This window comes from Equus przewalskii, chromosome 11 (assembly GCF_037783145.1).
Source record: "Equus przewalskii isolate Varuska chromosome 11, EquPr2, whole genome shotgun sequence".
NCBI classification, from domain to species: Eukaryota; Metazoa; Chordata; class Mammalia; order Perissodactyla; family Equidae; genus Equus; species Equus przewalskii.
The window spans coordinates 33,062,190-33,082,173 of NC_091841.1; the positions used below are offsets into that span (position 1 = coordinate 33,062,190).

At 60.0% G+C, this 19,984-nt stretch overlaps 1 protein-coding gene across 2 annotated transcripts; it reads left to right on the forward strand.

Annotated features, from left to right (window-relative positions):
* The first annotated feature begins 492 nt into the window (after positions 1-492).
* EPS8L2 (EPS8 signaling adaptor L2) lies at positions 493-18,455 on the forward strand. 2 transcript variants are annotated; one of them, XM_070565855.1, is made up of 21 exons: positions 493-647; positions 3,244-3,366; positions 3,465-3,520; positions 4,330-4,394; positions 10,760-10,921; positions 11,460-11,609; positions 11,690-11,769; positions 11,869-12,011; positions 12,093-12,163; positions 12,344-12,470; positions 12,729-12,817; positions 12,940-13,014; positions 13,254-13,402; positions 13,564-13,696; positions 13,834-13,946; positions 15,275-15,380; positions 16,106-16,219; positions 16,558-16,630; positions 16,775-16,955; positions 17,165-17,297; positions 17,429-18,455. In XM_070565855.1, exons 2-21 carry the CDS (start codon positions 3,323-3,325, stop codon positions 17,510-17,512), a joined length of 2,148 nt encoding a protein of 715 aa, XP_070421956.1. In that variant the 5' UTR covers positions 493-647; positions 3,244-3,322; the 3' UTR covers positions 17,513-18,455. The 2 variants fall into 2 exon arrangements, with proteins under 2 accessions (XP_070421956.1, XP_070421955.1); XM_070565854.1 differs by having other exon boundaries at positions 499-647; positions 3,244-3,336.
* The last annotated feature ends 1,529 nt before the right edge of the window (positions 18,456-19,984 follow it).

Below are 19,984 nucleotides of genomic sequence, written 5' to 3' on the forward strand. Positions count from 1 at the left end.
GAGACTTTTGGAGCTCCTAGATAGTGGAGGAGGAGCCCCTCCCACCTGTCCAGCTCAGAAGCAGGACCTGGGGTCTTAGACGCCCACTTGCAGATTGGAGTCTGGCCCAAGGGCTCCTCCAGACCAGAGGGTCCGGCTGAAAAGGAGGGGACCCTGTCCCAGGCCTGGGGGCAGGATGGGCCTCTGCTGAGGCACGTTAGGTTGGGGACTAGGGTCTGACCGCTTCAGGGCACCAGCCCTCCCACTGGGGCGCAGCTCGGCCTGCCCAGGAAGATGCCAGAGCCTTGCCCTGCGCGCCGCCCTGGGCCACCCCGCGGGGAGGGGCGCCCGGCCCTGGGGTGTCTGCACAGGGGGCCGCGGAGTGGGCGTTGGGGACTGAGGCAGGGAGCCTCGGTGCAGGCGGGGCGGGGCGGGGCGTCGCGTCCCGCCCCCTCCACCGCGCCCGCCCGCGGCGCCCGGTGACTCCAACCTGCCGCTCAGGTTCCTCCTCGCGGCCCCGCCCCGGCCCGGCCCGGTCCTGCCCGGCCCCGCCGCCAGTCCCTCCCGCCCGCCGGAGCCCGGGTGCCGCGGCGAGGCGCCGACAGACGGGCGGACGGACGCGCGTACGCGGGGACCACTGGCTGCCCGGGCGCGGACGCGAGGAGCAGGTGAGCGCCACACAGGGTCCCCGACCCTGCGCGCCCCGACCCCCGGGTGCCCGCCGCCCTTTAGAGCAGGAGCGACGCGGGAGCCGCGCGCGCAGAGGGTGGGTGGGGCGGGCCCGCCCCGGCCTCAGTTTCCCCAGGTGGTGATGCGACGCCGGGCTGTGGCCTGGGGGGCATCAGGGCGCCAGGGGGCTGCGCCGGTCCCGCGGGCTTCCCCTGGGCCGGTGGCCAGGAGCCCGGTCCCGCTGCGGCCTGGCTTGTCTGGTCGGGTCCTGGGGCAGCCCGGGTGCGCCTGGGTATGTTTAAGCCAAGGGCCCATGAGTCAGCTGGCCCCCTCCCAGCCCTGGGGCTCGGCGGGGGGAACCCCTTCCTCAGGTGAAGGGGTTGGTGATCGGGTTCTCCGCAGCCCCTCGAAGGCCCCACACCACCCCCCTCCCCAGGCCAGGCTGGGGCCTCCTTTGAGGCCAGACCCTTGGGGTGAGCTAGCCTACTCCCTGTGGGTCATATGTCAGGGCGCACTTCCTGGGTGTCTGAGCCAGGAGGAAACCGGGGCCAGGGAGGCATCAGGGTGGGGTCAGACTTCGGGTCAAGGTTGGGGTGTGGGAGTTTCAGGGAGGAGGTTGGGGGCCTGCTGCAGCGGCCAGTGTGGGATAGATCCATGGGGGTGGGCTCGCCGGGCCTGTGGGTGTCCTCCTTCCTCTGCTGGGCTGACTTGGGGCGACCGCTGAGCATGAGGGTGTCGCTGGTGGCAGGGTAGCAGGTAGGCAGGGTTCCCGGTACACCTGAAGTGTGCCCACAGACCACCTCTGCGCCCCCCCGCTGTAGTCAGCCCCAGCCCTCTAGGAGGCAGGGCCCCGCTGGTGGCACCTCCCCTCGCCTGCCATTGCACACCGCCCCGCAGCCCTGCCCAGTCCTCTCCTGGTCCCTGCTGGGCACCTGGGCCTCGATGGCTCGGCGCTCCACCCGGCCTGGTCTGTTCAGCCCTCTCTGCTTGCCTCGGTCTCCCTAGTGCACCCTCAGCACCCTCTCCCTACCCATGGCATCCCAGGCTTCTGCCTCCCTCCCACTGGGAGGGGTGCTCCCCCACCCATAGCTCCCAGACCTGAGCACAGCCTGGGCCTGAGGGGATCCCCCATTCCAGGGCCCCACCCGGCTCCCCCTGGGCCTTAAGCTGACTCCTCCCCAAGGTCACTGGGCTGCAGAGCTGGAATTTGAACTTGGAGCTGGTCCCTCCACCCTCCCTGCCCTGCTAGGGCCTCCTCCCCCTCCGCTGCCAACTGGGCACCATGCTCAGCCCTCCCTTTGCACCCGGAAAATGGCCAAAGCAGAACGAAAGTGCAACCTGGGCCCTGCGGCTCGGGGCCAGTGTCACCCCCACCCCCCACAGGGATCGTGTTCTACTGCCCCAGTCAGCTCAAGACGCCCCCTCTCCCCTCACTGGAGCAGGCCTGTAGGTGGCCCCAGCCTCACATGCCCTCCAACCCAGATGCCTGGACACACCTCCCTGGCTGGCCCAGAGGCCCCCCACCCCACCCCAGGGGGCTGAAGGCCGCAGGCTCCCCAAGGGGAGGGCCTGCATGTCACAGCCTGTGCGTGTCTGTGTGCCCGCAGGCCTGGGTTTCGCCCAGGTGTGTGTGTACCTGGACACACGTGCCTAGTGCCCTTGGCTCAGCCCGCCAGGAATCCTATTAAGCAAACACTCACGCTCACCCACTGAGGTCATGAGCATTCCAGACATTCTCCACGGACAGACGGACAGAGGAATCTGGCCGAGCCCCTTCCCTAACCCCTCCCCGGAGAGCCAGGACCCTCAGTGGTACGTGAGAGGGGTTGGCCCAAGGCCCCCAGGCCCCTGACACATCCTGGAAGCCCTCTCTGTAGGTAGGACCTGGTCAAACCGGAAAGTCCTGGGGCGCTCCCTGCCCTGGAAACCGGCACCCCTGGTTTGTGACCCCTGATCCTGGCAGATTCTGACACACTGAAGCCACAGAGGGATGCCACCTGTGACATTTGATGGGCAGACAGTGTGAGCCCTGAGGTCCCCATGGAGCACAGACCCCACAGGACAAGGACACATCAACCTGACCCAGGGACACCAGGCTCTGCTCATGCCACAGAGGGGGGCTCCCTCTGGATTTCACCCTGAGCTGTAGGTTCCCAGAGGCCCTCCCAACCCCTGGCTCCAGCCTCATCCTGTGCTGCCTTCCTCTCATGCCCAGTCCCAGCCACCTCAGGGCCTTTGAACATGCCTTTCGCTCTGCTTGGAAGGTGCTTTCTCCTCCCGATACCCCTTCAGAGGCCCCAGACACCTGTCTCACAGCCCCACCCCGGACAGCCTCTGGGGGTGGGACACCTCTGCCAGCCCATCCTGGGGGTCGCTGTGGAGGACTGGGGCGAGATGAGGCTGCAGTGACAGCCAGATGGGACAGAGGGCAGGGGTGGTTCTGATGTGTCCTGGGATTCTGGCCAGGCTATCAGGGCTCCAGCCCCTGGATCTGGGTGGGAGGTGGGAGGAGGAGACTGAGGGCCTGCAATGGGAGTAGTGAGGCTGCTGGCCAGGCCCTGAGGAAATGTCAGCTCGACTCACCTGTCCACTCAGGTGTGGGCCGGGCACCAGGCCCTGGACTCAGGCCACACTGAGGTCTGCCCTTCCACCGCCAGCCGCCACCGAGGACGCCATGAGCCAGTCAGGGTCCGTGAGCTACTGCCTGGGTGCTGCCAAGTGAGCCCCCACCCCCACCCGCTCACCCCCTACCCCCTGAGCAGTCCCCAGGGAGGGGTGCGGCATGGGACCTGCCCTCACCAGCCCCTCCTCTACAGTGGCAGCCTGGGCCGGTCTGACGGTGTGGCCAAGATGAGTGCCAAGGACCTGTTTGGTGAGTGAGGTTTGAGGACGGGAGGCCGTGGGGGACAGCCCAACCCACACATGCAGGGCTGTGATGGGCCCCCACCAGGGGAGGTGCAGGTCTGCCCTGGGAGCCCAGAGGGGGCCCTTGGACCCTAATCAGCCAACAGCTGTTCAGGTGTCTCCCCAAAGCTCCCAGCCACTGAGCAGCCCTCCCCTACCATGCTGGTAAGGGGAGAGGCCTTTACTAATAATTCAGGGACCATCAATATTGATTCGCAGTGCTCTTTGCTGCAACCGGATCACCAAGGGAGGCGGGGGTTCAGGCAGGACTGAGTACCAGGTGTCTGCTCTGGGAGGGTGGGGCCTGGCCAGCCCCCAGACCCCCAGCTCTGCCCCTCCCCCGGACACACATGCTAGCCCTCGCCCCAGACACACTGTCTCATTTGTGCCTTTGGACAAGATGCCCAGTCTGGAAGGCAAGGAGCCCCAGGGAGGGGCAGGGAGATATTAGCTGGCAGCTCTTAGGGTGGGAGTGAGGGGGCCCAAACCCCTCCCCCAGGAAGGGGGAGCAGCCCCCATAGGAGGAGGCTGAACCTCCTGTACCCCTGCCAGGGCAGACCCCCAGTCACAGGTGTGCCATCACCACTGTGAGCCGAGGGTCCTTCTCCAGGGGTTATTCTGGAGACAGAGGGACATCCACATTCTTCTGGGAGAGGCCCTCACTCACACTTCACACTTGAGTCCTCCCTGAGGCCCAGCCTGGGAGTCCAGTCCCATGTGGACTGGGGGCTGCTGATCCCGCCCTCTGGGATGAGTGACTCGTGTCTCCCTGTTCAGAGCAGAGGAAGAAGTACTCCAACTCCAACGTCATCATGCATGAGACCTCCCAGTACCACGTCCAGGTGAGGCCGGCCGCCAGGGAGCACCCCCACCCCACATGGCACCCCGTCCTCCCAGCTCCAGGATCCCCAGGCGGGGGGAAACTGAGCCCCAGAGAGAAGTGGTCAGTCCAGGTTCTGACACCTGCAGCAGGTGGCCAGAGCCAGGGACTGCCCCACGCTTGTCCTGGACTCAGCCATAAAGGGGGAGCCTCTCTCCAGTCCTGGGGAGCTCACAGTCTGGGGGACACAGGGGACCCTGGAGCTGTCAGAGGAGAGAAGACACCAGAAGCCAACACAGGCCAGATAAGACCAGCCCTGGGTGCTGTCTGGCACTCCCCTCAGCTGGGAACACCTGGTAGGAAGGAAATTGTCATCCTGGACCCAAAACAAGGGACTGGATTGGGGGGGAAGACAGAAGGAAGACCCTTGTATTGAGCAGCTGCAGGAAAGGCCAGGGCTGCCTGATTCTGCCCGACTCCAGGGCAGTGGAGGAAGGCCGCCTGCACTCTCTGGACAGCGGCCGCTCAGCAAGGTTTTGCTCCTATGTCAAGTTAAAGTCACACTTACAACTCAGGAATATGTTTCTTAAATGACCTCCCTGCTTTTGGCAGCTGGTTGTGTTCCTGGTTCGTGGCCCTTGTCCAAGCCTGCAGGGCAGCAGGCTAGGAATAGCGGAGGAGGGCAGGAGGTGGGGGGCCCCGGAACTGGGAAGATGAGGGGCCTGGACCAGGAAGATGGGGGGTCCTAGACCAGGAAGAGGGGTTGTGTTGGACCAGGAAGATGAAGGGACTCTGGACCAGGAAGGTGAGGGACCAGGAAGATGAGGGGCCTGGACCAGGAAGAGGGGTTGTGTTGGACCAGGAAGATGAGGGGACTCTGGACCAGGAAGGCAAGGACTTCCCTCCTGACAGCAACCTCCCTGCCTGCAGAGGCCAGACGAGTCACTGCTGTCTGTGCCTCAGTTTCCTAGTCTGTGCAATGGGTCCACAGAGACATCGGGAGTCCCCAGGCTCTTGAATTGGCCTGTGTTGGGAGCGGCCCTCCCTGCCAGCCTGGGTAGGGTGGAGCTATTTTGTGCAGCCAGGCTGGTGACTGCTGCCAGCTCATTGTCCTAGGGCAGGGCACGGAGAGTGGATGGGTCAGCTGCATCCCTTTCATTCCCAGACGGCTCGGCCACCTCTCTCAGGGAGGAAGAACTTTGTCCTTCTTGGTGAGGAACCACCTATGCCACTGGGGCCTCCCAGCCCTTCTCCTGGACTTTGGTCCAAGCTGGCCTGTGGAAGGACCCCAGCCCGGGGGCACCGCTCCTGTCTGCCCAGCAGCCAGCAAGGCCCGGGGAGTGGGCGGGGTTTGCCGGCGCCTCCCAGATGAGGAAACTGAGGCACAGAGAGAGAATGAGAGGTGGGGGCAAGATCAGACCCACCCTGACAATGCGGGGGCTGCCGAAGCCTTGTGGGTTTGTTTTTTTTAACTTTTTTCTAAATTAGCATACAGTGAAATTGACCCTGTGTGGTCACAGCTTTCCCCCACCCCAATGTCTGGCGATGCTGCTCTGTCCTCCATCGCTAGAGTTTTGTCTTTTTGAGAATCCCGTATAAATGAAGTCACACGGTTTATAATTATCCTTGTTCTTCTGCTTTGTAAACTTATTTCAAGAAAATGCGTGTGTAGAGCAGGACTTCCCTACAGCACTATGCTGCGGGGGCCCCTGCACGGCACCGCGTCTGTCCACAGGCTCCCTACTGACCGGGAGGCGTCCTTCACATACATGGTTGGGCGGGTGGGTTGGAAACATCTTCTCCCAGTCTGGCTTGTTGATTCGAATGTATAGCTGTCTTTCTTTCTTTTTTTTTGTCTGAGGAAGATTAGCCCTGAGCTAACTGCTGCCAATCCCCCTCTTTTTGCTGAGGAAGAGTGGCCCTGAGCTAACATCCATGCCCATCTTCCTCTACTTTATATGTGGGACGCCTACCACAGCATGCCTTGCCAAGCGGTGCCATGTCCGCACCCGGGATCTGAACCCCGGGCCGCTGAAGCAGAACGTGCGCACTTAACTGCTGCACGACCTGGCTGGCCCCCATAGCTGTCTTTCGATGAGCAGAAATGTTTACTTTTAATGACGTCCAATCATATCCATTTTTCTTTTATGGTTAGGGTTTGTTTTTTGGGTTTTTTTTTTGGTCATTACTTGACCCAAGGCTCTAAACATTTCTTCCTGTGTTTTCTTCTAGATACTTCTTAGTTTAGGCTTTTACCTTTAGGCCTATGGTCCATTTTAAATTCATTTTTGCGTATGGTGTGACTCAAGGCTAATTTTTGGGGTATGAGACTCAAGGCCAATTTTTTCCCCATGGGATGTGCATTTATATTAAAAAGACTTTCCTTCCCTCATTAAATTGCTTCGGTGCCTTTGTCAAAAATCGGTGAATTAGGAATGGGTGGGTCTATTCCTGGACTCGGTCTCTTTCACCCTCTTTCGCTCATTGTAGCTTTGTTATCTATCTTGAAATCAGGCCACATGAGTCCTCCAACTTTGTTGTTTTTCTTCAAGATTTTCTTGACTATTCTAAGTTCTTCGGACTGGCATTTACGTTTTAGAATCAAATTGTCCATTTCTACCACCAAAAAAAGCCTCTTAGAATTTTGATTGGCATTGAGTCAAATCTTTGGATCCTTTTAGGGAGAATTGATATCTTTCCCATTGAGTGTTTGCCATCCGTGAACCCAGTGTCTCCACTTACTGGATCTTCTCTCATTTCTCTCAGGATGTTTTGTGGGTTCACTATAGAGACCTGACGTATCTTTTGTTAAAACACATCTTTAGGTATTTAATTTTTATATACTGTTGTAAATGGTATTTTTTAAATTTTATTTTCCAATTGCTGCTAGCATATAGAAAAACAATTGAAGTTTCATATACTGATGCAGTATCCTGAGACTTCCCTGAATTCGTTGGTTTTTCTGGTCGTTTGCTCTTAGAGTCATTGGATTTCATACGGATACAGTCACGTTGTCTGAAAATGTTAATTTCTTATTTTTAGCCACTTTCTTTCTCTTGCTTCATTGCCCTGGCTAGGACCACGAGGTCAATGCTGAAGAAAAGTAATGTGTGTGGCAACCCTTGACCTGTGTCCAGTCTTAGAAGAAAGTAGTCAAGGTTTTCCCGTATTCTATGCTGTGTGTTTTGGTACTTACCCTTTGTTAGAGGGAAAGTTCCTCTCCGTTCCGTGTGTGCTGAGAGTTTTTATCATGAAAGATGTTGGATTTTGTCAAATGCTTTCTCTGTTGAGAAATCTATCGACTGGATCTGTTGAGACTCATTCACTGCTGTTCACGTAGGGAATCACGCTGATGGACTTTCTTGAACATTGAACCAACCTTGCATTTCTGGGCTGACTCTCATTTATTCGTGGTGTGTTATCCTTTTAATGGGTTGACAGACTAATTGGTAATACTTTGTGAAGGATATTTTGCATTAATGTTTATTAGTTCTTTGCCTTTTCCTGTAATGCCCTTGCAGGCCTTGGTGTCAGAGTTACGTTGGCCTTACAGAACGAGTGGGGAATTATTCCCTCCTCTTCTGTTCTTAGAGAGAGTTTATGAAAAACTGTGATTATTTCTTCCTTAAGTCTCTGATGGGATTCACCTGTGAGGCCCTCTGAGGCTGGAGTTCTCTTTGTCAAGAGGTTTTGGGTTATGAATTCACATTGATGCCTGTAAGACGTGTAATGATGTCACCTCTTTTTTTCTGGCTATTGATAATTTGTGTTTTCTCTATTTTTCTCTTGATCAGTCTTGCTAGGGGGCTATCAATTTCATTAATCTTCCAGAACTGACTCTGGGCTTCGTTGATTTTTCTCTCTTGTTTGTTCGTTCACTGGTTTGTTGATCTCTGCTCTTAATTTCCTTCCTTCCACTTACTCTGGGTTTTATTTGATTGTCTTTTCCTACTTTCTTAAGGGGACTGCGTCGGTCATTGGTAATAAGCTTTCCTTCTTTCCTAACATTCATTTAAGCTACACAGTTCCCTGGAAGAACTCCGTTAGCTGTATCCACGATTTTGGTGTGCGTGTTTTTATTATCGCTCAGTTCAGAATGCTTTCTCATTTTCCTGTGACTTCCTTGACACAGGACTCATTTAGACGGTTCTTCATTTTTCACGTAAGCATTTACAGCTGTAAATTTCCGCCAGCACTGCGTTTAGTGAGTTGGGTTTTCATTTTCATTCGTCTCTAAGTATTTTCTTATTTCCCTGTGACCTCATCTTTCACCCGTTGGTTGTTTAAAAATGTGTTTAAGTTTCCACAAATTTGGACCCATGAGTGATTTAGAAGTGTGTTGCTTAATTTCCAATTTTGGGGGGGTTTCCAGTTATCTTTTTGTTATCTCTGTCTGATTTAATTCCACTATGGTCAGCGAACATACTCTGTGTGGTTTCAGTCATTTGAGATTGACAGAGTCTTGTTCTGTGGCCCGGTAGCAGTTTATTTGGTTTGGTCGTGTTGTGCTTTGCTTAACAACATGTTTTGGGTTTTACCCCGCCTGGCACAGACAGATCAGCTGCCTTCTATCCCATCACGTGCTTATGCCGACTTATCTCTCTAACCTGCTGATGGACCTGTAGGTCAGGTCCAGCCTCTTACTACAAACACTTGTGTAGTGAGCAGCCCCGCACCCATGCCATGTTCTGCACGTGTGCAGTTACCTGCAGCAGAATTGTGAGAGGAAAGCGTGTGCATCTTTAGAGGTGTCACCGATTTCTCCCCAGAGTGGCTGACCATGTGCAGAATGAGGGTTCTTCCGTTTCTCCACAGCTTAACCCATAGATGTAACCCACAGGGATTTGTTAGTACTGCTCAGTAGAATAGGTAAAAAATTCAGTTGTTGATTCATTCCTAACACAATGGTCTCAGAGTTTCAATTTGCAATTCTTCTATTGAATGAGATTGTGCACAATTTTCTATATTAAAAAGTTACTAGGGCCGGCCCCCTGGCGTGGTAGTGAAATTTGCACACTCTGCTTCAGCAGCCTGGGTTCGAGGGTTTGGATCCCACGTGCAGACCTACACTGTTCGTCAAGCCACACCGTATAAAGTAGAGGAAGAGTGGCCACAGATGTTAGCTCAGGGACAATCTTCCTCAGCAAAAGAAAGAAAGTTACTTATATTTCTTTTCCTGTAGACTCTCTGTTCACATCTTTTGCGAGTTTTTCTTTTGGGGTGTTAAACTTTTAGTTATTTACAATTTTTTTCATTTATTGTTGGTATCCTTAATTATTATATTTAACAAAATAGAGCTTTTAACAAAGTAAGCACTATGTTTGTAATGCAAATTGGTCTTTTTGTATATTAAGAAAATTAGCCTTCTTCATATCTATTCAATCTATGTTTTTTTCACTTTGTTCTTTTTTACTTTATATATGGCATTTTTTTTCCAGGCAGAAACTTTTGTTTTTTTATTGAGTCAGATGTATTGGTCTTTTCTTTCGAGCATCTGGATTTTCTTTCTTGCTCAGGAAAGTGCCCCCGTGAGGAAGTCTCACTGTCAGAAATCTCCCAGCGTTTTCCTCCAGCGCTTTCATGGTTTCGTGTTTTACGGTTAGGTCTTGACTGCCTGGAGTCGACGTCCATGTTGATCCAGCTGTCCCAGCGTTGTTTACCGAATCCAGCAAAGGGCAGCACGGACACTTGGGGGAGGCTGGCAGGAGGAGGGGCCTGAGCTGGGCTTGGAGCGAGAGGAGAGGAGGACACTGGGAAGGGAAGGGCTGGGCTGGCCAAGGGTCTCCAGGGGCGGCCCAGACCCCAGACGGCCGCCCAGGACACTCACTTCCTCCCTGCATGTTCATTGACGGCCTGGGCTCTGGGGAGACAGCAGTGAGCCCAGCAGCCGATAAATAAACAAAGAAGCATGCTGCCGGATCACGATGAATAAAAACCAGGGCACGTCAGGGTTGCGGTATCAGAGCGAGGCTGTAGCTGGGCAATCAGGAAGGCAGCGTCCCAGCAGAATCCTGAAGGAACAGAGAGCTGGGGAAGCCCAGGGGAGGGGGGTAGAGAAAGCACGTGCCAGGTCTGCTGGGGGGAAGGGAGGCTGGTGTTCCCGGAGCCCAGCGACAGGAGACAGGATGGGGTAGGAGACTGTTTGTGTAGGGTTGCTAAGGGTCTTATTGGGGCATGTCCAGGGCCCCCACGGACATCCACCAAGGCAGAGAAGAGACCCCCTTAAGGTAGGGTTGTGTGTCTTCAGGCCCCCAGGACAGGGATGTTCCCCCTCAGACCCCCAGGGTTGGCTGTGGCCCTCTGACCCCCCAGGGCACAGCCCTTTGGCCCTGGCTCTTGGCACAAGGAGGGCTCTGCCCTGAGTGACCGCCTGCTGCCGGTCCCCAGCACTTGGCCACATTCATCATGGACAAAAGTGAGGCCATCGTGTCTGTGGACGATGCCATCCGGAAGCTGGTGCAGCTGAGCTCCAAGGAGAAGATCTGGACACAGGAGATGCTGCTGCAGGTCAACGACAAGTCTCTGCGGCTGCTGGACATAGAGTCCCAGGTGCGGCTGCAGGGGCAGGGAGGGCGGCCGCCTGTCCTGCAAGGTGGGCCAAGGATGTGGCCAAGAGGCACAGCTGGGCTCTGTGGGGGGCGGGGAACAGGAGAGGGCAAAGGGCTGGCAGGCCGGGAGGGACCAGAAGAGGCTGAGAGTCCAGGGGAGCCACATCATACAAGGCCATGTCCACCTCTGCCAGAGCCTGTCCACCAGCTGTACCAAGCCAGGGCCTGGCAGTGTCCAGGGATCTGTGTGCCACAGCTGTGGCTGTTGCCTGGTGGAGTCCCGTGTCTGTGTCCACGTCGCTTTTCTGTGCCTGCCAGTTACGCTTGTATTTGCGTCCGTTGCATGAGCTCCACAGGCTGGGCCTACATGTCGCACCCGTGTCCATGGCACTGTGTCCGTCACTCGGATCCATCCCGTGCCCAGGGCTGTGAGCCCACGTCCATGTCCGGGTCCATGTTTGAGTCACGCCTGTGCGACATGGCTGAGCCCGCGTCCAAGCCCATGTCCAGGTCCCCGTCCGAGCCCCCTTGTCCCCCAGGAGGAGCTAGAGAACTTCCCGCTGCCAACTGTGCGGCACAGCCAGACGGTGCTGAACCAGCTGCGCTACCCGTCGGTGCTGCTGCTTGTGTGCCAGGACTCGGAGCAGAACAAGCCCGACATCCACTTCTTCCACTGCGACGAGGTGGAGGTGAGGTGGGGCCGGGCCAGGGCGGGCAGGGGGCAGGGGCACCGTGGCCACCCAAGCCATCCTGACCCCTGTCCTTGCAGGCAGAGCTGGTGCACGAGGACATCGAGAGCGCGCTGGCCGACTGCCGGCTGGGGAAGAAGATGCGGCCGCAGACCCTGAAGTAGGGCGGCGGGGCACGGTGGGGGGTGGGGGTAGTGGGGGCAGAGGGGCCGGCCCGGGGCCGTGGCCAGGCTGAGCGGGGCCTTCGTCCCCACTCCAGGGGCCACCAGGAGAAGATCCGGCAGCGGCTGTCGGTCCTGCCTCCCCCCCAGGGCCCGGCCCCCATCCCCTTCCAGCGCCACGGCGGGGACTCCCCTACCACCAAGAACCGAGTGGGCCTGCCTGTGCCTCTCAGTGAGCCAAGTAGGCAGAGGGGCTGGGCTGGGGGTTGCATGGGGGTCCGTGCGGGGGCTCCAGTCAGCAGCAGCTCTGTCTCCCACCCAGGCTTCCTCCGGCGGGAGTCTCTGGAGGAGGAGCCGCGGGCCGTGCTGGCGCAGAAGATAGAGAAGGAGACGGTGGGTCTTGCTCAGGACCGTCTGGGGCGCCCACCCACCCTGTGCCCCCACGGGCTGCCGCCAGCCAGCACCCACGCCCAGTCCCAGGCTGGGGGGCCAAGAGGCCGCGCGCTTGGGGCTGTCCCTGCAGCAGGCGGGACGCCTGAGGCTGACCTCTGCCCCCACCCACTCTGCCCCCAGCAAATCCTCAACTGCGCCCTGGACGACATCGAGTGGTTCGTGGCTCGGCTGCAGAAGGCGGCCGAGGCTTTCAAGCAGCTGAACCAGCGCAAGAAGGGGAAGAAGAAGGGCAAGAAGGGGCCTGCAGGTGGGGGCCCAGGGTTGGGGAGGGACGGCAGTGGAGGGCAGAGGAGTGGGGCAGCCAATGGGGAGATGGGGAGACCAAGGGGCAGCAGAGGCGGGGGGTGGGGAGGAGGTCAGGGTCAGGTTGGGGTTGGGGGACAGAGGGGGCCACTGGTCTGGGGAAGGTGCCGTCGGAGCGTGTGGACTGCGTCAGACTGGATGGCCAGATCCACTGGGTGCAGCGACAGGGGCAGCCAGGCTCATGGCCACCCCGCCATTCCAGAGGGCGTCCTCACGCTGCGGGCACGGCCCCCCTCCGAGGCTGAGTTTGTGGACTGTTTCCAGAAAACAAAGCTGGCCATCAACCTGCTCGTGAGTGCCCCCGCCCCTCCCCACCCTGTCCCTCTGTGCTGACATTGTTGGGGGGGTCCAGGGTCCTTGTCCCCTGCCCTGTCTGTCTGCCACCTGCTCACTCACGGCCTCCCCCCACCCAGGCCAAGCTGCAGAAGCACATTCAGAACCCCAGCGCAGCAGAACTGGCGCACTTCCTCTTCGGGCCTCTGGACCTGGTGCCTGGGGCTGGGGGGCGCGCAGGCCCGGGGGGGTGGGGAGCCAGGGCCGTGGGGTGACTGCCCCTGGTTGAGGGCGGGGAAAGCAAGTGGCCACCTTAGGCAGCTGGCTGGGGCCGGGCATCCCCCTCCAAGTGGTGGGTGCTGTGAGCCGGCCTCTGGTGCTGCGGGCGGGCAGGTGGGCGGGCCAGGGCTGAGGTCCAGTGGCATGACCCCCTCTGAACCCTGCCGTGCCCCAGATTGTCAGCACCTGTGGTGGCCCAGACATCGCACGCTCAGTCTCCAGTCCCCTGCTCTCCCGTGACGCTGTGGGCTTCCTGCGCGGCCACCTGGTCCCCAAGGAGATGGCGCTATGGGAGTCGCTGGGGGAGACCTGGACACGCCCCCGGTAGCAGAGCGGGCAGGGAGGGGTGGGGAGGGGGCCCAGGCAGGCCAATGCAGGGCACTGGCCAGACCAGAGTGGGGTCCCTGGCAGGCCGGGCTGGGGGCCTTGCGTGGGACCAGTTTGAATGGGTGGGCACGGCTCACCCCCGGGACCTCCCACCCCAGCTCCGAGTGGCCACGGGAGCCGCGGGTGCCCCTCTACGTGCCCAAGTTCCAGAGCGGCTGGGAGCCCCCCCTGGACGTGCTGCAGGAGGCTCCCTGGGAAGTGGAGGGGCTGGTGTCCGCCCCCAGTGACGAGGTCAGAGCACCCACAGCCTCCCACCCCACTGCTCTCCCCCTCAGCCCCCCTCTGCCCACAGCCCTCACCACTCCTGCCCCACCTCCCAACCCAGCCCCCACCCCGCGCCAAGCCCAGACAGTCCACTTTTCCCTCAGCCGACTCCAGGGAGCCGACTGTCCTTTCGAAGCTCCCAGAAGCACAGCCTTGTACCTGAGCCAACATCCCCAGGAGACGTCCTTCCCCCAGTCAGCTCCCCACATATTCTCAGGTAAGCTCCCCTCAAAGTGGAGGAGTGTGGCACTCACCCCTCAAAACACAGAGGCTCTGGCATGAGTACGCTGCCACCAGGTGGTGGCAAATGCCTTGTTCATGCCGTTGAAAATAGCTGTTTCCAAACTAGAGCCAGGTTTTCGTTCTAACTTTATAATATACAGTTGAAGGGAAAATATCAAAGGCTACCTGTAAATTCACAGTTCTAATACATCCTCTCTTTTCATGTCTCCACATTTATGTGTTAGAATCCTGGTTAGAAATTTACTAAACCACTGAACTTAAGTGGTTTCGCCATTCCCTGTTGCCCTGTTGGGGCTGATTAGGCCCAGCCTCAGGGTCAGAGAATGAGACTGAGGGTCTGGCTAGACCAGCCTTTCCTCACCACACACACACATTTCCGCAGACCACATCGGCAGACCCAAGATCGGGGAGCCGCCATCCTTCTCCATCTCTCCTCCCACTTTCTGTTCTGGCTCTGGCCCCCGATTTGCCTAGGGAGGCGGTTATCCTGCCCAAGCCAGGCCGCATCCATGTTTTAACTAAGTGTGTCCGTCCCCTTGCCCCACAGCACCAGCCTGGTACCCGTGGTTCCTGGCCTAAGGCCACGCTTTAAGAAACATTTTCATCCTCTGACCTCCAGCCCCTGGCCAGTCCACTCTGGCCAATCGTGACAGCCCTGCCAGGGCTCCTGGGGCCACCCCAGCCTCAGCCCCTCTCTTCCTCAGTGTCCTGAGGCCTGCACCTGGATGGTCGGGCGCCCGAGTGACCGGGAGGGATGGCCCAGTGTAGGCGGCAGCCACAGGCCTGCTCTGTGCTGAGGCTGGGACACCCCCAGCCAGAGCTGCACCCCCGTGGCCCTGCCGCTCATGGGCAGACCTGGTTGTGTGTGCTCGTGCACTGTCTACAGTGCTCAAAGGGCCACAGCTCTGAAAATGCCTGCCCCTCCTTCTTGGTCAGCTGCTTTCCAGGAGCAGCTGTGACCATGTCATTTCTCGGGTATCTGCCTGGCTCTGGTTCCCCTGGGGGACCGGGCCTAGAGAGCCCCTGAGGTGGCCTGGGCTGGGGAGGGCCTTGCTGTGCCCACAGGCCCCTGCGTCCCACCCGCCTCTGCCACCCCCACCTCCACACAGGGAGCCCCAGACGCTCTGGGGCTGTCACAGTTTCCATTCCCGGCTGATGAGCCGCAGCCTCTCTCTGCTGCGACCTCGGAGAGCCGAACAGGAGGCAGCCACGCACCTGGGAAGCTGCTCCCCCGGCCTGGCCCCAGGTCCAAGAGGAGACCCAAGCCCAGTCCTGGCCCTCAGCCCTTCCCGTTCCACACAGGGGCTACGAACCCACACCAGCCATGGCCAAGTACGTCAGGGTCCTCTATGACTTCACAGCCCGCAATGCCAACGAGCTGTCTGTGCTCAAGGACGAGGTCCTGGAGGTGAGTGGGGGCCGGGTGGGAGGCGGCTGCCCAGGGGAGGCCGGGCCGGGCTGGGGAGCAGGCGGGGGCCAGTCTGCGTCACACTGGGGCCTGACCTGTCTGCCCGATCCCTTTCCCCAGGGCTGTACCATTGGGCTCCAGTCTTGGAATCTGGGTCCACAGCCTGCCCCCCACCCTCAGCACAACCTGGCTGAGGGGCCTCCTTGTCTTGGGGATCTCGGAGGGGGCTCGGGGCTCCTGTGCTAGGTTGGGCTCTGCTCAGGCTGGAGGATGGGCCCCCTCTGTGCAAGCAGGGGACCTTCCAACCCAGCAGGGGCTTGTTATTCATGCCCACCCTGGAGACCCCTCACAGCACTGTCTGTGTTTGGTGCCAATCCCAAATCCAGGCCACCCACTGGGGGACAGAAAGTAGAGCGGGCTGGGGGGGGTACGGTGATCTACATCCACAACCAGGCCAGAGACACCTGGCTCAGGATGCTGCCAAGGTGGGAGGGGGTCAGGGGGAGGGTGGCCCCTATGGGTAGGATGTAAGGGCTGGTGGGGTGAGGGGGCGCCATAAGACTTGGGGGGGGCGCTCACGGCAGGGGAGACACCAGAACTCTCTCTGGCCCATCTGTAAAGAGGGGCTCATGCTGGTGGTCTGAGCACCCCACACTGGTGTCCATGGCTGGAGGAGAGGTGGGACCTGTGAGTCAGGGGTGACTGTGGAGGTGTGGCGCCCACAGGTGCTGGACGACAGCCACCAGTGGTGGAAGCTTCGCAATCGCAGTGGCCAGGCAGGCTACGTGCCCTGCAACATCCTGGACGAGACCCGGCTGGAGGACATCCCCCCAGAGCAGGCGAGTGGGAGGGGAGAGGTGTCTGCAGTCAGGGCTGGGCTGTGTCCCACTTGGTGGGGGAGGCAGCTTGGGGGGTGGTAGGTGCAGCCCAGGCTCAGCCAAAGACCGGGCCCTGGGCCTGAATCCTTGCTGCAGCGGCTGGTGTGGGGGCTCCCGGGGTCTCGGCCAAGGTTAGGAAGGGCTGGCCCCTGGGCCAGGGGGATCCTGGGCAGGTCCAGGGATGGCGAGGGGGAGGGGGCAGGAGAGGTGCCTCACATTCTTACTCTAACACTGCTGGGAGGAATGGAGAGCTGAGCCTGATGGCACCCCTCACCCCGCCTCGCCACACACCCCTGCAGGCCGGGCTGAAATACTGGGGTCCTGCCAGCCCAACCCACAAGCTGCCCCCAAGCTTCGCCGGGAACAAAAATGGTGAGGAATAGGGCCACCAGACAGCTGCGGGCTGGGGACCCAGAGTCACCTGGGGAGGGGGTGGAGGGGGGCCCCACCAGGGGACGGGAGCCCTGGGTCGGCACAGTGGGGGCAGGGCCTAAACCGCCACCCTCACCCCCCAAGAACTGATCCACCACATGGATGAGGTCAATGACGAGCTCATCAAGAAGATCAGCAACATCAAGACGCAGCCACAGCGGCCCTTCCGCGTGGAGCGCAGCCAGCCGGTCAGCCTGCCCCTCACCTACGAGTCGGGCCCCGATGAGGTCCGCGCCTGGCTGGAGGCCAAGGCCTTCAGCGCCCGGTGAGCCCGCAGTGGGCATGTGGAGTGGCAGGGGACCGGCAGTTGCGGGCAGGAGGCCAGCAGGTGCAGGCAGGGGCCTGGCAGGGGTAGACAGGTGGGAGCAAGGGGCCAGCAGGTGCAGACAGGTGCGGGCAGGTGCGGGCAGGTGCAGGCTGCCACGCCCACAGCCCCACCCTCACACCCGACCCCTCTTGGCTCTTGCCCCCCAGGATCGTGGAGAACCTGGGCATCCTGACCGGGCCCCAGCTCTTCTCGCTCAACAAAGATGAGCTGAAGAAAGTGTGCGGGGAGGATGGCATCCGCGTGTACAGCCAGCTCACGGTGCAGAAGGCCGTCCTGGAGGTGAGCTGGTGCCCGCCCTCCTGCACCCCCCCGCCCCAGCACACCTCCACCCCCTTGCAGGAAAAGGGGAAGGCAGAGGGACCCTGACCTGCGCTCTCCTAGGCTAAGACTGCCCCATCCCCCCTCCTCAGAAGCAGCAAGGTGGGTCGGAGCTGGAGGAACTCATGAACAAGTTTCATTCCAAGAACCAGAGGAGGATGGAGGAGGAGAGCTAGACCTGGCTGTTTGGGGCCCCCTTGCACCTGTGGCTGGGGAGACACACCTGCGGGACCCACCCCCAGCACCTGGAGTATTATTTTTGTATGTGTATGTATTTTGTACTGTGGACACGGGATGGAGCGTGCTGCTGGCTGGGGGCCCCTGCACCTGGCTGGAGCCTGCTCACCTGCCTCGTGACACATGGCCTGTCCTCAGCAATGCCCCAGCCCACGCTCACCCACCTGCTCCAAGGCCCACCTCAGCCAAACCTGCTGCCTAGAAGTGCCAGCCCCTCGTCCACCCAACCCCTGAGGTCTGTTCCAGACCCAGCCCAGCTCCCTTCCCACCTCAACCCACACCTCTCCCCAAGGCTACAGAACCCCCAGGGACTTTTCCTCTGGCCTCTCGTGTCCACAAGGGGGTTCCCCCTGGCCCTTGTGACTCTGGCCCTATCCCCACCCTCATGGATGCTCACTTCCACACCCACTTGCACCCAACTGCACCCCTACACCTCTGGACGGGCTGTGGGCCAGAAGGGCAGCCGATCTCAGTTGCCCAGCCACCCTGAGCACTAAGCTGACCCAACTGCTGACCCTTGCCCTCAGATATTGCCCACAGCACCCATCCAGTGCACTGACCCCCAAGGGTGGTGGTGGGGAGCTCCAGGCCCCACTGGAGTGGGCTCCATGCTGTACTCCCGCCCCCATGTTGAGGAGCGAGCATGGACTGGACACATACTCGCCCAAGCCCTGGCCTTGGACACCCCCCGCCCCCACCCCACCCCCTTGGCAGAGCCTAAGAAAGGAACTTTTTCTGACCAAGTCTCAGGCCAGCCTCACCCTGCATGCTGTGCGGGTGGCAGGTGAGTCTTGGAGCCCTGGACTCTGAGGGTCACACCCCAGAGATGAGAGGTGACGAGGCTCAAAGGCCATGTCATTAAACCAGTTAAGTCTCCTAGCAGCCACGTGTCTGTCTCCTGGAGGTGGGGGTGGTGTCACTGTGGGTCCTAAAGGTCACCTGAGCTTGCACGCTGAGTAAGAGCCCTGGGGCAGAGGGCAGGTCATGGCCAGGCCGGGCCATGGACAGTCCAAGTAAGGCTGCTCGCCCCCTGACCCTAGTGGGGGCCTCCCCTCCACACATGTCCCTGAGAGCCTGGAGGACGCTCCTAGGAGGTGAGGGGCTGAGGGGGGCCCTGCCCACGCTCCTTGCTGTGGTCTCCCAGGCCAGGTGTCCGGAAGGCCTGAACTGTGGGAATGGTGTGGAGCCAGGTCTGCCTGACAGGCAGGGCCACCAGGGAGGAGGCATGAGTCAGAGGGCAAGGCGGAAACTGGGTTTGGAGAGCTGAGCCCAAGGAGAGGGTGTGGGGTGGCCGCTGGGCTGACAGTCAGCTGGGATAGGGCGGTGCAAGGGGTAACCTTGAGCAGCACCTGAACACCGGGCCAGCGCCACCCCCAGCTCACCTGGGCCCCACCCCTGACTCTCAGAGGAGGCTCTGGCGCCCTCTGCTGGCGGCTCTGCATGCTGCGGGGCATTGCGGCCAGGAGGCATCCTAGCACCTGGCCAGATAGGGGAGTCTTGACCTGCAAGTCCCCAAAGCAGCCAGCAGACCAGTCCTGGGTCAGGGTGTCCCGTGGGCTCAGTCCTGGTGTCCCCTCCTGATGGGCAGGGGTGACTGCGAGGGGTTCAGATGCAGAGGCCAGGTTGTTCCCAGCAGGGCGGGGTGGGGAGGGCTGTCACTCAGCTGGTCCACCACTGAGCCAGGCCTGGGGAGCCCCGAGTCTCAGCTGGGACAGGCCACACTGGGCCGAGTCTGTCCAGCAGGGCTCAGTCAAGGGAAGTTGGGGGTGTCATGCCCTGTGAGCCACCTCCGGAATTTGACCACCATGGCCCCCTCTCCCTGGGAAAGGAGGGTCCTCCCTCCTAGGCCTGAGCAGGACCCTACAGACGGGGAGATGGGGCCCAAGGGGGAAAGGGAGGTATGAGGGCGTCGGTTCTGGCTCCAGAAACCCACAGATCCCATAGGTCCGAAACTGGAACTGCTGGGAAGGATGAGCACCCTGACCCGGCCACCCTGACCAGTCCTACGCTCCTGAGCCCCTCCATGTGGAGACGGGACAGGCACCCCCAGCTCTACGTGCTTTGAACGCGGGTTCTGCTGGCCCAAGGATGTCCAAACTAGAACCAGAGGTCAGAGGGACTGTCCCCAGCCCAGCCCCACCCCCACCAGCAGGGCTCCACCTTCCCAGGATGCTCTGGTCTTTGGGGGACACTGCCTCCCTCCAGACTGGGTCACTTATCTCTTGGGAGCCTCAGAACCTACCACAGCCTACCACCTGCTCTGTCCACCGCTGTCCTCACTCTGCTTCCTGGACAGCCTGAGGAGCCCCCAGCCCCACGGCCCCAAGCCCCTACTCCCCACACTCTAGTGTTCCAGGCCTTGGCTTTCCCGCCTGTCTCCTGGAAGCACCCCTGCCTGAGCTGCCTCTGGG